Below are 18,647 nucleotides of genomic sequence, written 5' to 3'. Positions count from 1 at the left end.
TGAATCAGGTGTGTTTGATTGAGTAGACCTCCAAAATGTGTAGTGTTGACGGGTCTCCCGGACAGGTTGGAGAACCACTGCTCTAAAGTATGGTTAAGATTATTTAAGAGAGTTGATTTGTGCACAGATTTTGAGTGCAGGGCCCAGTTTAATGTTCATAGCACTCATAAGGTGGTCTTCTGTCAGTAACAACAGGGCCTGTCCATCAATCTCCTGAGACTGGAACTCCGGAGCAAAGTCATGGCACCCTGATAACAAATAGGTCATTTTTATTTGTATAGCGCTATTCATAGTACACATTATTTCAAAGCAGCTTTACGGAAAATGATACTGTAATGTCTTAAAAGTGAGCAAGCCAAAGGCGACTGTGGCAAGGAAAAAATTCCATAAGATGTTAGTTAGTGGAGAGAAAAAATCTTTGAGAGGAATCAGACTCAGCTGGGGAAGCACATTCACCTCTAACTAACAATAAATGTACGTATATAGACCAATATTATTAATTTATTTATATAGTATGTGTAATACAGGTCATGTATCCGTTGAATAAATTAAGTGATGCAATTTTTCAAAGTGTTAGAAAGGCAATGTTTAAAACGGTAAGGGTATGGATCGAACTGTAAGGTTTAAAGGGATAGTTTGCCCAAAAAATGAAAATTCACTCATCATTTACTCATCCCAGATGTGTATGACTTACTTTCTTCATCAGAACACAAATTAAGATTTTTAATGGACCTCAGCTCTGTAGGTCCATACAATGAAAGTGAATGGTGATCAGACCAAATATCACAAAGGAAACATAAAAGTTGTCCATAAGACTCCAGTGTTTAAATCCATATATTCAGAAGCAATATAATATGTGTGGGTGAGATACATAACAATATTTAAGCTCCTTTTACTCTAAATCTCCACTTTCACTTTCAGATGTGAAAGTGAAACTAAACAGGCACCACATGTGACTTTAAGATGTAAAAGAGAATGTGAAAGTAGAGATTTAGAGTAAAAAAGTTTTTACATTTTGATCTGTTTCTCACCCACACCTATTATATCGCTTCTGAAGATATGGACTTAACCACTGGAGTCATATGGATTACTTTTATGTTTCCTTTATGTGATTTTTGGAGCTACAAAGGTCTGATCACCATTCATTTGGATTGTCTGGACCTACAGAGCTGAGATATTCTTCTAAAAATCTTAATTTGTGTTCTGCTGAAGAAAGTCATACACATATGGGATGGCATGAAGGTGAGTAAATGATGAAAGAATTTTCATTTTTGGGTGAGCTATCCCTTTAAGAAGAAAAGGTGCAAATATTTACTGAAAAAAGTAATGCAGTTTATTAAGCATCTGATCCTATTTTTTCATTACGTATATTATTATTTCACCAAAATAAGAAATATTACCATTAACCATTATATTGTTAAACTGTTAAACTCACTGGGGTTAAACCACAAAATTATATTGAATAGTTCACCCAAAAATGAATCATCTGTATTTTGTTACAAACCTGTATGATTTTTTATTTCTTTCATGGAACACAAAAGGAGATGTTTCAAAGAATGTCCAAACAGCTCTTACAATGCTCATACAATAAAATAAAAGAGAACTGGAGCTGTCAAGCTCATACAACTCTCTATACACCAAGTCTTCTAAAACCATACATAATTTTGTGGAAGTAATAGACTGAAAGTTATTAGTAATAAAAGTGAAGTTATTAGCTTCCCCTCCACCATAACACTCAAAGCTCACTAGAATGACTACTTTTGTGTTTCACAAAAGAAATAAAATCTTACTAGTTTGAAACAGCATGAGGGTGAGTAAAGGGTTTCATTTTTGGGCGATCTACCCCAAAATGAGCACTAAGAGGTTTCCTTTAAGTTACACAGCACCCTCTAGTGGAGATGAATGTATTTTGCATTTGGGGTTCTTAGCACTTTGAGCTTGAAAACCTGTGCAAATACCTGGTAAAGAGCTGATGAAGGAACACACTTGCTCCACACTCCACTGTGAGGGACTAGAGTCAAGAAGACAGTCAGAGCTGCTGCAACTCTCCACCCTGCTCTCTTGTCTTTCTCTGTCTTGTTCCTTCTCTCTCACGGCCTGCAAACGCAGCCTTGTTGTCATTGGGCCTGGTGGATCTTCTTCCTTTCTCTCGATACATGTTGAGGAATTGGATACTCTCTGGTTGTCATCAGTGCGACTGGAGACTTGCAGCTGCTCGGGATACAATTTGTTAAAGTAGGTATCTCACTCCCATTCAAATAATTATTTTGGTATTCTAGTAGGTTTGATGAGCAGTGATAGCTACCCTGTTAAAAAGACCAGCTTAGACAAGAATTTCCATGCTGGTCCTAGCCGGCTGTGTGCTGGTCTAGCTGGTGGAGCAGCATAGCCATGTTGTAGACCAGCAAAAGTGCTGGTCAACCTGGTCAGCATGGTCTTTCTGATTAAGATAGCATACCATACTTGGGACCAGCATCCAAAGCATATGCTGATGACCAGCAATGCTGGTCTTCTCAACAGGGTTGCCACATGGTTTTATAGTCATCCTTTAGTTTTCACTGACCTGTCTGAGGAAGTGTTTCCCAGACCTGCTGTTTATACGACTAGGGGTTCTTCCTCGTCTGTCCATGAGTCTGTGGGGCCAGCGGCCAATCTTTTCTGCCCTCAACAGTTTAAGCCGCTTTTTAGAGTTCACATTGAATCTGCGATAGATAAAGAAAGCTACTTGGGTTTGCTGAGGCAAAAGTATAAACCTTTGTGAATATGATCTCTTTGAATTCCCATCTTAGCACAGGAGTGTTAAAAGGTGCTCTCAGTAATTTTTCCCATTAAAAAATTTACTCCTAAAGAAATAAACTGTAATTTTGAAACATATTTATAAAATCATGACCGCTCACATAGTCATATCAGTAACCTTATAAAAGCTGTTTTATTTTACATGGGGCAGGGGTGCCCTCTTGGGGGCTGCCGTTTTAGAATCATATGACTGAATACTACTTGCCTAATCTCAGTAAACGTCTTGTTATTGGACATTTTCACTCTTGGGTTAAATTAATCATGGCTGATTGTGAATAGTTCATTTCTACAATGGCATCTGTAATTGAAAACTATTGATTTTGAATGATAATGCATCCACACCACTAGATGTCACTGTATGTCCAAGATGACATGAGCAAAAAATGTATTGACAAAAAGACTGAGGACAACTGCTACATCCATCTGCTGTTCATCTGCTTTATTTCTGGACTTTGAACTTGCACTTGAGAACTACATATTTTCCTTAAACAGGTTCCTTCTGACACAGCCTGCCTGCTTACCCAGACATCTTTATGGGTGATATCATTATTATGTCCAACTACATATTTACATTTTCTGAAGAAAAAGTGAGTGGTGTTTGCCTGTGGACAATGCAAGGGTGTTCTGGGTTGTTGCAAAGTGGTTACTAAAGAGTTCTGGGTGTTTTTTTTCTCTTCTTTCAAATCCCTAATCCTAAGTATGGGCAAAAGTAATAGTGATAGTTGCCAGAGCAAGTACTACCAATAAATTCTATCCCACACTGACACTACAAACTTTGAAAGGAAGAAAAGAGTCAGACAATAGAAAGAAAGATAAAAGAAAGAAATGGGGAGTAACAAACAGCAAATGTGTAACCTACAAAGTTTCAAACTAGTTTAAGTGTGTGCTTTAAACAATAGGGTTCTTGTACAACTCTTTACCTTCTGACACATGTCATGGAGCAGAAGCGTTTGGATCTGAGGAAGGTATGTGCAAAGCCTCTCTTCCCACAAAACTCACACTTAAGTACATAAGTCAGGTTTTCAACTGTCTGTTCTGAAAGCAAAGAGACCATGTTAGGCCCACTCATGGACTCATATTGATGAGAAACATCTAAATCATCTTGACCAGCTTTAATCTACATCCACAAACCAACATGCAAAAGAGGAATGTGCTAAAGAGCCCACCATCCTCAGCAGGAGGGTTATCAATGTCGGAATCAGTAGAGTTGTCTGGTTGGTCTGCATCCATCAGGCAGTCATCCTGGGCTGATTCTCCATTAGCAGCTCTCTCTCTATCTTCTGGCAGCGTGGCTTGCAGGTTCATCTCCAGGGAGGCACGTCTCACCTGATGAAAAAAGACCAGCACATCAATACTGGAACAGTGCCATTGTGGTATTTTGGAAACTTTAATGCAACAAGGACGGTGGTTTCGACTTCTGAAAGTGTGGAGCATTTCATGGATCCCAAAAGGGAATTTAATAACTGGTTGATCTGTACGTTTAGCTACAGACCATCACTGGTCTTCAAATACTCGTCTCTCATGGAGGAAGAGATCCTGGAGCTTCATGGCTTCAAAAGAATGAACCATTAGAGAACCATGGGAATCATTAGGGCCTCATGGCAGCTGTGATTCGGAATTGCTACATTGTCAACCAGTGAACATACCGGGAATGGCTCCAGGCCCTCTCGGATGACGAAGCCCTCAATGAGGTGTGTGAGGATGTGAGGTCTAACGATGGCCTGTGAGGGCTGCCCCTCAGGGTTCCCTGGAAGGCTGGCTGGGGGAAGCCTGCTGGTGCTTCTTACCGCAGAAGAGAGGAGGGGAGGGGGGGAAGTGTTGGCATGTGTAGAGTCCTCCGGTGACCGGATCACAGATCTGCTTGATGGTGAGCACGGTTGGTCCATTTCAGCTGTGCATAAAGAAGAGGTAAGGTTAGAGTGTTGTGCAAGATAGAGGTTTCCCAACTTTTTTGACCCATGACTTTTTTGATTACTGGATATGGATTTAAAAATCATTCAAATTCAGACCAATTCACAAATGATTCATCCAGAGCAATTTGACCGATTCATTAAATAAGAACCAATTCAAAAGAACAAAAATGGATCACTATGGCTTGCAAGCAAGTTTCTCTCTTCACAAGAGTAATTTTTCAAGGCCTAGAAGTCACAATTAAAAAATGTCCTGTAAACCTGAAAATGGTGTTCTATGACTTTGGGAACCCTGAAGACATCCCTAGACCACCTTGTTAGTCTTCAATACATGAGTCCAGGGTCAAAAAATTGACCTTTTGCAACACTTGCCAATTGCGGGTGAATTGAGAATTTTTTTTATGATTTTTCAAAACTATTTTATATAAAATTATTTTTATCTATCTTATTATATAGATTATATGTGACAAACAGTGCAGGTGTTTCACTCACAGCATCATATGAGGCAGTCTTAGTCTCTTAGTGAAACTGCATCAATCACAAAAACTTGTGATTGTGTTCCTCTTATTATTGTTTTGCTGGCTCAATGTGAGGAAAATTTCACCTGTGTATCATCACATGGTGTTCTAGCTAAAAAAGGAAATTAGAAATATACTAGACTAACTTCTGATTATAAAATTTCACTGAGAAAAATGTAGTTAGAATCCTCATGCATATGTATGTTGTATTATGTTGCAGTTCCTAATAAAGTCACCGGCCAACTTTTGTCTAGTTTTACTGACCCGCCAAAGCCTTGTACTTTACTTGTAATTAGTAGGCTACTTGGCGAATGTTAATTTTGGACCCTGTATGAGTGGGTGGATGTTCCAGGTACCTGAACAGTTTTCCGGTTGGGATGTTACATCATCAGAGCTCGTCTGTGGCTCGGCTGAAGGGGACAGTGGTGGCGGGGTTGGCGTTCTGTTCCTCTGAGAACACACATGTTCCACATCCTTTTCCAAATTCATGCTTTCATTCTCCTTCAACAGCTGGGTTGCCTGTCAAATGCCATAATAGGCTCAGTGATTAACACATAAATATATTAAAAGGCATTCTTTTATCATTTAACAACACTTATATCTTTCTAAACCTGTATGACTTTCTTTCTTTCATGGAACACAAAACGAGACATATTGAATAATATCTAAGCTGCTCTTTTCTGTACAATGAAAGTGGACAGTGACCAGTGGCTGTCTGTCAAGTTAAAAAATGGGCATTAAAGCACCATAAAAGTAGTCCATACCATTCATGAACTATTCTTCAGAGTCTTCTGATGCCAAATAGTGGCTTTAAGTGAGGAACAGACTGCAATTTAAGTTACTACTGAAAATCTGAATATTATAAAAAGAGGACAATCAGCTGCAAATCTTCCCCTATGCACTAGCTCTCATATCTCATTCTCACAGTTGCCTACATTCCCCACTGGTCACATCCACTTTCGTTGTATGGAAAAAAGCAGCCTGGAAATTCTGATAAATATTTCCTTTTCTGTTCCACGGAACAAAGAAATCATATGTTTTCAAACGACAAGGTTGAATAAATTAAGAACTATTCCATTTGTCTTCCCATGCACATGCTAATTATCCAGTTTTGCTACATTATGAATTATCATAAATGGCTTTGGAGTAAACTAACCGAGGGAGCTTCTGTTTGTGTGGCAGGTTGCACCTTTAAGTCCACTGCCACCGTCTGTGGTGGTGGAAGGTTTTGAAAAGGCAGCTGGACCAGTGTTTCTGCAACTGGGAGCTCCTCTTCAGACACCAGCATGTGGTCAGACTGGACAGCCATGGTCTGAACTGAGCGCAGAGATAGCCTCTGCGGCTGGGCCAGTCTGGGCAAGGCCATGGTGAGGGGAGGGGGACTGGCCAGAGGTGAATATTGGGAGACAGGCTCTATCGCTGGCCCCAGATGAAGGGGTGGAGGGTTAGGCAGTGATGCAGGGGGGAGTATAGAGGTAGACACCACTGCTTGCTGTTGAACAGGTGCCTGATTGGCTGGTTGATTTGGAGAGGAGGGCACTGAGAGGAGCTCGGTGTGCTCTGATTGGACGGTGGCTGTAGTGTGAGTGGTACGGGTCTGCAGGGTGAGGGGTGGAGGAGAGCTGCCCTGTGGTGTGACACGCAGTGCAATGGGCTGGACCTGTCTGTGAGCAGTGGCACTCTGTTGAATGATGAGCTGGTGTGGCGCCACCCTCTGGCTAGAAGGGCAATGCAGCTGGTGTCTGACCAGAGTATGAGACTGGACTGGTGAGAAAGTTGCTGCAGTAGAGACAGTAATTAGGAGCAAATAGGAAGTAATCGGTTTTAACAGTTATAATTTTTAGATTTTTTGCTGTAGAACAGCTTAAAAGCAAAGTGTGTAATTTCTGCACCACTAGCATTATTAAATGGAATTGCAAAAAGGATGAATGTTTTCAGACAGGTTTCCTGAATACTCCAATTCATGCTAAGGGACTGTACTTTATGGTTAGGTTTAGATATGAGGTTTTGGTTTGGGGATAAAATTAATAAGCATGTAAATCCTACTCGACCCGCCCCTAGCGATCACCGGCATGGGAGGCGGACGCGCTAGCAAGGAGTCTATAAAAGCCATGGCCTCTAGCCTCAGTTGCTTGTGCATCTCTTAAGGCCAGGAGAGTGAGGTTTACACACTGCACAGCTATCACGTACCAGCTGGCTACCAATACATAAACAACGTCTCAAACCCAGAACTTTCACTTGCTTCCGCATTACAGACATGGGGATTTGCCCGTCTACGACTTGTACGATTTCAGATGACCCAACTCCTACAATTTCATTCGATTTAGCCAATTTGTATGAATTCGTAAGACTTTTCATGTGACCGGGTTAGAATTTGTCCATTGAAAAATGTACACTTCACCTTTAACTTTACTTGGAAACCATGGAAAAAAATGTAACATTTCTTTAAGAACATGAAATTTATTTAACAATTAAAATAAATCTGCTTTATCTAAGAGCCTATTTACTACATTTACTGTATATTTTACTGTGTGAAATTCAAAGAAAACGAAATAATTACGCTTGGAGATGGAAATGTAATCTTTATATGGTGACTTACAAGGGGCAATGAGTGGGTGGGTTGATGGTGGCTGAGTGACATCAGTCAACAGTGACCCACTTCTAGAAGTTTCTACCAGTTTCTGAGACAGTTGTGTTGACTTCAGTGGACAAATGGACATTTTGGGAAGGGGGGTCACCAATGTCGGGCAATGAGAGGAGGGCTTTATCTGGATGCTTTGAGGAGTTGCAAGAGCTCCAGGGAGATGTGTGCGAAGAGCCAAACTCTGAACCTTGTAATAGACACAACATATGCGACAGCACAGTGAGTTAATGAATATGCAGCACCCTTGACTATTGTATTGGGACATTATGGGGTCATTCTCAGGAAATAATGCTGTGTGTTCTCATGACTTACTACTGAAATAATTAACTGTGTTAGTAACTATTACTAAACAGTCACATTATTTAATAGATATAACTCTGTAAATTTAAAATGATTAAAAATAATGCTCCTTAAAAATATTGTTGATCTTTCTGACATCATGGTAGTGACATCATAAAAATTAATTCGTTCAACAGACGTCTCTAACTGAGTTTATTAGTATTTCATTATTATGTTAACATGTATATTGACCTCATCAAGCTCTCTGTTGACCTCACTGATCTCTTGAAGTTCATAACTAACCTTATCAAATGAAATGATACAAATTTTTACAAAAAAAAAATTAAAAAAAACATTGTTCCTGGAAAATGTCCTAAACATTGCATAGCATTACAGTAGATTCTCAATTTTTTTTAAAAAAGGTCTCACCTGTGTTGATGCTGATTGGGAACTGGAACTCACGATAGTTAAATCAGGCTGAACAGCAGCTACAGTGGCAGCAGGGGTGAGAATCAGCTGGAGTTTAGAGACAATGAGATGAGAAAAGAACAAAACAGAATAAAGAAGGAAGAAATGAAAGAGGAAAAGGAGGAGAGAAAGATGTAGAGATACAATAAAGTAAAACCAGTGGAGAGGACTTCAGGACACCAATGGATTCTGCTCAAAACATAATGGCTTACCATCTGTGTGCGCAGGTACATTTGGGCCTGGCTACCTGTGGGAGAGGTGTTACCTAGAAGCATGGTCTGCTGGGATATTGCACTCCCTGTGCTACTGGAGCTGGTGGCCTGGATGCGGCCGATTGGCTGAGTTATCGGAGAGGTCGTCATTGTGATCTAGAGGGGGAGAGGTGTGTTTTTGTATTGTAATTCTCCTTTGATAAGAAGCCTTTTGGAGGCTTGGATAAAGCCTTGGATAATTTATTTGTCATTCAGCATAAGCTTTAGAAGCTTTCCCCAAAGCAAATAATGGTATCCTTATTGTAGAAAAAGTCCCCATGGCATTACAGTATATATATATATATATATATATATATATATATATATATATATATATATACACACACAGTACATACACACTAGAACAGCAATTTTCAACCGTTATAGCCCCAGGAATTACTAATCTATATATTCTCAGCCAACTCAGGGACCTGAAATATAAAAAAGCTAAATTTTCATAACATTTTAGAATAACTAAGAACATTAACTAACATTACTATTTTATATACTTCTGAGCAGATCATTCATTCAAATAATGTCATGAAAGTAGAAGATGTGTGGTTATGAACCCTACTAGAAAAACAGAGTGCTTACTGATGTCTGAGACACACTAGCCAGCTGAGTTACATTCCCATTGGAAGATGGAGGGGAGGAGGAGGGTTGCCTGCCATTAGTTTGTGAGGCCTGGTGAGATAGGGAGAATAACCCTGCTTAATCTCAAAGATAAGTTAAAGACTATGCAGTTCATTAAAACTAAACATTATCTCTCTCTCTCTTTCACACATACTATCTTTGTCATACCTGCTGTGCATTGGCTAGGATTTGTGTAGCAGTGAGGTTTTGCTGATGCTGCTGTTGTAAGGCAGCTGTCTGTAGCAGGATATGCTGTTGTTGGGCTGCGTACATCTGTTGCAGGTACTGAGCTGTCATGCTCTGTGGCCTGTGTAATGTCTGCTGAATTACCTAGCACAATGCCACAACATAAGCTTCACACTGCACCGGAAAGATACAGCTATCGCCAAAGTTTTTGACTCTCACACACACAAAAAAAGGATTAGGTGGAATAATTTGTGCCACTGGGTTTGCAGACTGAATGTTATAGGTCAACCTTAAAATAACTTATTAATGCAAAGTCCACATAAGATAATGTGTAGCATATTTAATTTATGTTACAGGTTGGTACTGGTGGGGTTTTAACTGGACCGCCTATCTTTGTGAAGGGACATTTCCCAAAGATGTGGTGTTTACCTGCGTGCCTGTGGGAGTGTTGGGTTTAGAGCTGAGTGATGTAGCATTTGTGGTGGATGCTGTAGTGCTGGAGGCTGCTGTCCCACAGCCATCCCCCTTCATCTCTTCCACAATCTCTTTCTCTAAGTCACCCATTAGTATGGTTCGCTGGCCAACTTTGAAATGACAAACACATAAAGTCAGCCACAACTTGAACGAAATCGCAATTGATATTAAACATGTCATTAATTTTAAATGAACTGAATTTAAATGCTCTGTGCTGCTTAAAAGGGCATAAAATAAGTTCACACCCTCTTCGCGTCCCCTGAAATATCTCCTTACTATTTATAGAAGATAAAAAATTTAGAGAATGTCCCAAGACGAAACCTCTTTGACCCAATTATTTTTTACAGGTTTTAATTTGAGGTTGACAATCTGTTCAGCTCTTTTATTACAATACCTTTCAGGCAGCAAATTTGGAGAATTAAATAATAATTAAAAATGTAATATTTCACATGGGTATACTCTCCCATAAATTAAGACATTTGTGAGATTACAGAACACACAAAGAAAAGTATTCAAAGAAAAACTATAAAAATAATAAATAAATAAAAAAAACATTTTGACTAAAGGCATAGGCTAACACATACAGTATCATGAGAGCTTGCACAAAAAAATGGCATTTCATCACTATATTTCATACATAATATAAAACATCTTTAATTCTTACATTTACAAAATTCAAAATATGAAAAATGTTTTTAAAAATATATTACAAACTAAATATTGAAATGTCTTATTATATATTTATTATATATCTATAGATTTATTGAAAATTATGTTACTATTTGATCTTACTTGATCCCTTTACCTTTAATTTGATAAAACTAGCATTTTAAAAATAAGTCAATTATTGACCGTTTTAGCCTTGTTTTTTGCACCACAAATGTTTTTTTTATCACTAAAGCTGCAATAAAGAATTTTAATTGAACAAACTGAATTTCAGTAGGCCTACCTATAAGCTGAGGACCGATTTCTGTGCGCAAAGTTCGCTTCTGCCCTGGCTGGACCTGCACTTTGGCATTGTCGTAACTGACATATGCCAACGGGGTTATAATTATTACATTTCTTTTATTTGTCCGATTAGCCTGCAATCTCCACAGAGTGTAAATATATTTTGTGGTAAATATCGCTATTTAAATAGCGCATTCTGCTGAATCATAAAATGCGCAACATGCATCTCTCTCTCTCTCTCTCTCTCTCTCTCTCTCTCTGTTGTAGGCTATCTATGCTATTCTAACTCCTAAATAAAACACGCGCCAATTTGTTTGAATTCGATTCTTTCAGAGTTTTTGTTTAGTGTTTAAAAATGCAATCCATAGGCTATTAACTGTATGCTATTTTAATCTTGGGATACAAAAGCAGGCAAAAAAATTGTCTCTTGAATTTACATAGCCGAAAAAAAGTACTATACATGAACACTACCATTACATTACAATTCACATGACTATAATTTTACATTGATTTAGAACTCGCTCCATTCTCTCCAAAGGTGAGACACTGACGTATTCTCCACCCGACTTAATAAGTAGCCTAATAATTTATTTGAAATATAGGCCTGTTGAGCAGCTAAAATCAATGTATATGGCAGATTAAAATATTTGCGCGCACACACACACACACACAAAAACTAAAAACTAAAATATAGTCTAAATAATAGCTTGCTTTCACCAGACCAAGCTAAATCCAGGAGTCAGGACCTCCCTCAATGTCGTGAACTTCATTTTTTACCCAGTGGTTGATTTATATTGATTGATATGTCATAACAAGCATGAGGCATAAAACCATTTTTTAGTATGTAGGATATAATGTAGTATGTAATAGCCTATATGCTTTTCGCACTGAAAATGTCAATTAAAGGTGCAACGGTGCCCACCCTAATCAAAGTGAGATTAACGCACAATGTCGGCCTAATTTAGGCGGTTTTTGTCGTAAATGTCAATAAAATTAATTGTTTTCACTCTACAAAACCTAATGCGCCATGCACAGAATTTGACTCAACTTGAACTTCGCGTGTTCTGCGTTAATGCCAGTCGATTTATGCATGCGCGACGTTTTAAGTTTTTAGGGAATTATCAATTATTACGGTACGACTTGATGAATAGCCCTAATGTGAAACGCACTGGTGTCGCATCTAAAATGCCATTTATAATTTCCACCAGCCATATGTCTCACGTTTCATATGTCTTTAGTCGTAACAATCCCAGTGACATGGAGAAACGCCCACCTGCCGAGCCCACCATGACATTCTTCTTATGGGACACTGAGGTGCTTTTTTTTTCTTCCACAAACGATTTAACGGGAATCATATTCCACAATATGTATTTAGATTTTACGTCTCCGTCTGTGGGAAAACATGCACTCATGATGCTTTTCTCTCCCATGCAATAGTGAAGGCGCATCAGTGATGAGTGTTACCTGCCTGTTATGAATATGAGACGTGGGCGCACCGCTGCTGTGCTCTGTCACGGCCCCAGTCATGTTCTAGTGCGACAGTGCTCTCTAAAATGGAGATAAAAACAAAACGGCACAAAGGCTGAGAAATTTCCGAGCCAGCAGCACCACTTGCTGTGTAGGAGGACTTCGTGCAGCCCTGCTCTCATCACAACTTTCTCATCATTTACTTGTTATCAGGGCCTGTTATGTGAAATTACGGTATGATGTTGATTTCACACACACACACACACACACACACACACACACACACACACACACACACACACACACACACACACACACACACACACACACACACACAAAAGGCTGCAATAAGACATGTTGTAAAACTCTGACTAACAACAGCCAATGTGCTTATAGAAGACACATCTTGAACCTTGAACATGCAGACGAACAAATAGGCAACTTCAAAAGCAAGTTTAAAAGCCCTCATCTTTCAGAAAAATAAAATACAGCTTGAATTTGGTTGCCATTAAGTAAAGATAACTTTGAAATAGGGATATGGTAGCCTCAATTATGGATTTTAAATCTCTGTTTTGAAAGCCCAGCCAAATACACTCATAGTCCTTGCGGTGATGTCTGACAGTGATAAGATACTGACAATATAAACATGTTTGTACATAAGTTCTTTAGATTTATGGAGTTTCATGAATAAATCTATAAGTGAGTAATTTAAAGTCTGCATTTGTAAACAGCGATTCTGTAGGCCTACATTCTACAGAATGTCCTATAGGATATTCACTGGATATTTGAATAAATAGCTAAAGACAAAAGACGAAAGAAAGAAATCTTGTGAAATTCAATGTTACAATGCAAGCATCTGTAAATGTGTCTGTAGTCTCCTGAATTAATTCAAATGTACAAGAAAAATACACAATTTAGTAGGCCTAACCGAAGTGAAGCTATATTAGTACCCTAAAATTATGTTTATAATTCATAGGCTTGCTCAAGTGTCAAGAGGAATACATCTTTTTGAGACATGCACACATATCATCTGTTTTCCTTTTTAAAAATGTATGCACCACAGGGCCGTAGCAAGTTAATCTGGGCCCCCTGACTATATATTGATCTGGACCCCTTTCCTATTAAAACATACAGTTTAGAATTTGTTGTGGGGCCCCCTGGACCTTTGGGCCCCTAGAATCGTTATCACCTTTCACCCCACTAGCTACAGCCCTGATGCACCACTACTCATATTAAAAAAAACGTATAACTTTTCACCAGCACAGTGTTGATAAAAAAATCTTGTAATGTAGGTAAACTAGGTAGATCTTGTAAGGGAATACAGTTGTAAAACTGTGAATATTTCTCATCTCATGCAAGTTTGAACTGTCACATTATTACCATCCTGTCTCTGCACTGGAAATTTAAAGGACACATTCCATATTGATGCAAAATGTCCTTAAAAGATCTAAAGATCTATTTTGAGTTTTAAAAGCAAGCTGGGTGTGTGTTCGGCTGCAAAACATGCATCTGTGTTGTACTTTATTTTGTCACGGTTCTGGTGGGTCTACCGGTTTCTTTCTGTGTGTGACTTGTCTGTGTGTTTTCGTTTTCCTCATGTGTTTTCCCTTGCCACGTGAGCGGAGCAATCAGCATTTCCTAGGAGCCTCTGGCTTGCACCATTCACGATGCAATTACCCCTGCCTGTTTCTCGTTATCGCTGTGTATATATGCTCCCTCGTGTCACGTATAGTCGCCATATCGTTCTTGTTTGTTTCTTGTTGCAGTCTTGTCATCCTGTCGGTCTTGTCTTGTATCTTGTCGAGGACTTTCCTCTGGACTCATCGCCCCATATACTGCTCTGTGGACTTATCATCTGAACTATTATCTCTGCAGAGGTTGGCAGAGTAGCCAAAAACTTTACTCAAGTAAAAGTACAAATACTTTTTCTTTTTTCTTTTTTTTAATCCCCTTTTTCTCCCAATATGGAATGCCCAATTCCCACTACTTAATAGGCCCTCGTGGTGGCACGGTTACTCACCTCAGTCTGGGTGGTGGAGGACAAGTCTCAGTTGCCTCCACTTCTGAGACTGTCAATCTGCGCATCTTATCACTTGGCTCATTGTGCATGACACTGCGGAGGCTCCGCATGTGGAGGCTCATGCTACTCTCCGCGATCCATGCACAACTTACTACGTGCCCCATTGAGAGCGAGAACCACTAAACACAACCACGAGGAGGTTACCCCATGTGACTCTACCGTAATGTAATAGATGTATGCTCTCCTATATTCCAGTACATGATACACATTTAACATGCATTATAGAATTATTAATAATAAAACTATTATTAATATTATTGTTAATAATGGAAATTGTCATCATTCACCACCATGTTCCAAACCCATGACTTCCATGCATCAAGTCAAAGGGAAAGTTCACCAAAAAATTTTAATGCTCTAATTTTCTCACCCTCATGCCATCCCAGATGTGTATGATTTCACAACTGAAGATTTTTTTTGAATATTTTAGCTCTGGTCCATACAATGCAAGTGAATGGTGACCAGAACTTTGAAGCTCCAAAAAGCACAGAGGCACCATGAAAGTAATGCATATGACTCCAGTGATTTTCAGAAGCAATATGATGGCTGTGGGTGAGAAACAGATAAATATCTATAACTTTATGATATATAAAGTCCTTTTTTACTATTAATTCTCCTCCCTTGCACAGTAGGTGGCGATATGCACAAAGAATTGAATCACCAAACACAAGAAGAATATGAAAGTGGAGATTAATTAGTAAAAAAGGATTTAAATATTGATCTGTTTCTCACCCACACTTCAGATCCAGGCATGGGCCGTGCATTTTAAGTCTAGGCCTTCAGTGTGATTCATGCCATTAAGAAAACACAGTTTCACAATGAACAAGAAATCGTATGCCTATCATACATTATGTGTCAGTCAACTAGTAATACCAACTGACATTTTAAAAAAACGTCCACGCGCGAAAACCAGAACTTAAAATGACACATAATGCTCAAGCAAGCCTTTTGACTCACCTATAGTAGGTCAGTCTATCCTCTGGGAAGTTACTACAACCTTTAGAATGAGAAAATATAATTTTGGTGAATTTTAGTGAATATTTTTCTAAAATAATTGATTACTGTACTTATATAATTGATCATACTGTAATAATCTCACCTGTAGTAGGTCAGTCTATCCTCTGGGAAGTTACTACAACATTCTGAATGTGAAAATGTATTTTACTGTTTGTTTTTTCATGTATAACTTGCACGTCAATTGAATTAATGAGTGGACATCTCCTATGTTTTAGCGTAGTGGGTTGAGTTTTCAGACGGTCCCTTACGTCTGCTCTGCAGTGAAAGTGCATCGGAGCATTTCAGGCATCATTTTGCAGTCACACCAAGCGTTGACTGTTATGAATCCAATTTTTATGCCCATATAGTATAGTTGTACTCCCTTTAAACCAAGTGTGCAAATGACATCTTTGTAAGATTACCGACTGAAGAGAGCGCGGGTACGCGAAACCGAATATCCAACGAATGTCGAACTTAAAGCTAACTTTACCGCGGTGTGTTACCCACCATGTTTTCCATAAAACAAAGCCACCTACATCTGTCAAACGCTGTGCACACGCCAACCTTGCACGTGCAGAAATGCTCACAATCGCAATAGGCAGGGCAAAAGATTTGCACTTAATGCGGATGTTCACAAGGATTTATACAGTAGGCACTGATATGTTGCAGCGCTGATATAAAAATGCAAACTTAGTAACTGAGGTTATAAGAGCCCATAGTTACAGATGAACGCTGAAAATGAATGAGTATCACCATGACACAGACAAGCCACATTGTCACAATCTCTAAAATGTACCTCACCCTGTTTTCTTTAGTTGGATCTGCAATTTTAATCTTGAAATATATCTATTGTCTTGGTGGAAAATGTAGGCATTGTGTGGAGTGAAGAAATGTTTGTTTTGCGTGCTTGCTGCTGTAGTGTTGAACGCGACTCGAGTGACAGCGTGCAGCTGAGAAGTTCCACTGTCAAGAGTCCTGTTCAGAAATCTCAAATTACACATTTGTTAACACTTATTAAATATAAACCAGTAATGTAACAACAGGAATGCTACCCATTGTAACAAAGTTATTGTTTTCATAAAATTTACATGAGTAAGAGTGAGAAGCTCCCACCATAAAACATACTCAAAAGTACTTTTATTCCCCAAAAAAGTTACTCGTAAATGTAACGGATTAAATGTAGCGTGTTACTACCCACTTCTGTATCGCTGTACGCCTGTTTTGCATGTGGATTACTCCCCTCACCACCGTTGTTGTCCATCTCCATCATCCTCTGCCCAGGTGTCCCAAGATCTTCACTGCCATCACTCATCTGTTTACCTCATCAGCCTACATTCCTGCAACTAGTGCTGGGTTATCAGTTTTCACTCCATTGCATTGCTCTGTGTTTCAATAAAGACTATCCATTTCATTCCCTCTGCATTTGGGTCCTTCCTTAAACGACTTGTGACATTTATGTTCTTTCTTTCATATAATTTTCTTATAGTTTACAAATTTTTATTCATTTGATATATTTTCACATATTGCTTTTCTTTTTATATAATGCTTCTTGCTATATGAACTATTACCTCTGTTTAATGTGCTGTGCTGTATTGTCTTCACAAGTTAGAGATAAAGAGTTGTCTCCATTTCAAGGTCTTCAACGTCACAGGACGATGTTGATGTTGTGAAGCCGTAGTTTTCCGTTAGCTTTGCTTGGTATAATAACACTTGAGTTTATGCCTGTCAGATGAAGACAGACTGAGCATTGAGAAAGACGCAATTAAGATTATTCAATAAATTCTGCTCCTTTTTAGCATCACTTTATCTCTTGCTATATTTCCCTGCTGCCTGTTTATCTCTTGAGCTGCAGAGGATTTAACAAAATCTGTTGATGTTAACTGGTTTAGGATATCAGACAGAATTCAGAATTCTGAGACTGAATCTAACTTTAATTACTGATTTCTCTACTTATAATTAAAATATTTTGGGACATGGATGTAAGGTCTCTGATAAAATCAGGCAAAAATTCAAGGTGGTTGGTGGGGATCAGATTCTGTAACACGTTTACACGACAACGATGTGCTAAAAACAGAAAAGTTTTTCCTTTGCGTTTTTGAAAAGTTTCGTGTACAGACGACAACGTTCTCAAAATGATCCCCGTTCACACGGATCCGCGAAAACGACTAAAAACGCTGTATTATGCATGCCAGGCCAGTAGTTGGCGATGTCACTTTGTAAAGAAACACTACGTGCCTGCGCACATAAGCATTCTTCCAAAGAGTGGTGAATACAAACAATGAAGATGGCAAAAGCATCGAGCAATATTGTCTGGACGGACGATGAGGTTGCTTTATTATTACAATTACTTTGCTGGAGAAGCGTAAATAAACTCAAAATCTTGAGCAGCACAAACACAGTCCTGTAGTCTGCCATTGTAGTTTTGAATGTCTCACGCGTTGTTCTGAAGTACTCGCGTGCATGCCTATAGACTGAACTCTCAAGATGATTCAATAAACTGTGCTCATTTTTACCATCACTTCATCTCCTGCCTTCTTCTGTATTCCCCCTGCTGACTCTTGGCCTGGAAGGAGAGTAAGTTAACATAACAAGCTGTGGATGTTGACTGGTTTTGGATATCAGACAGAACTCTGATATATGGATATCTTCTGACGGTGAGAGAGGTCTTGTGTACACTGGATCTAACATGCATTTTCACTGCCACATGTTTTCATATTCTAAGCATATCATTGAATAATGTACATGGCATCACATCATGGATCCTTTTTGTGGACTTAAGTTAGCTTTCAACACCATCATCCCAGCTATTCTCCAGACTAAATTACACCAACTCTCTGTTCCCACGTCTATATGTCAGTGGATTATCAGCTTTCTGACAGACAGGCAGCAGCTTGTGAGACGGGAAATTCACTTCCAGCACCTGTACAATCAGCACTGGTGCCCCCAGGGATGTGTGCTCTCCCCACTACTCTTCTCCCTCTACACCAACGACTGCAT

General features: G+C 39.1%; 1 protein-coding gene across 3 annotated transcripts; it reads right to left on the bottom strand.

The window, feature by feature from the left end:
• Positions 1–97: 97 nt before the first annotated feature.
• On the bottom strand, positions 98–12,677 carry LOC127441275 (polyhomeotic-like protein 3). Of its 3 annotated transcripts, none has more exons than XM_051698486.1 (15): positions 12,576–12,677; positions 10,115–10,269; positions 9,668–9,829; positions 9,461–9,550; positions 8,828–8,983; positions 8,577–8,663; positions 7,824–8,055; positions 6,381–7,003; positions 5,581–5,743; positions 4,443–4,687; positions 3,963–4,122; positions 3,717–3,831; positions 2,564–2,702; positions 1,959–2,211; positions 98–248 (listed from the first exon to the last, which is right to left on the bottom strand). In XM_051698486.1, the coding sequence occupies exons 2-15, from the start codon at positions 10,247–10,249 to the stop codon at positions 100–102; spliced, it is 2,709 nt and encodes a 902-aa protein (XP_051554446.1). In that variant the 5' UTR covers positions 10,250–10,269; positions 12,576–12,677; the 3' UTR covers positions 98–99. The 3 variants fall into 3 exon arrangements, with proteins under 3 accessions (XP_051554446.1, XP_051554445.1, XP_051554447.1); XM_051698485.1 differs by having other exon boundaries at positions 12,572–12,654; XM_051698487.1 differs by having other exon boundaries at positions 4,584–4,687; positions 12,572–12,654.
• Positions 12,678–18,647: the final 5,970 nt, after the last annotated feature.

Source organism: Myxocyprinus asiaticus, chromosome 5 (assembly GCF_019703515.2).
Source record: "Myxocyprinus asiaticus isolate MX2 ecotype Aquarium Trade chromosome 5, UBuf_Myxa_2, whole genome shotgun sequence".
NCBI classification, from domain to species: Eukaryota; Metazoa; Chordata; class Actinopteri; order Cypriniformes; family Catostomidae; genus Myxocyprinus; species Myxocyprinus asiaticus.
The sequence above is the reverse complement of the archived record's forward strand: the minus strand, read 5'-3'. Positions and strand labels throughout refer to the sequence as shown.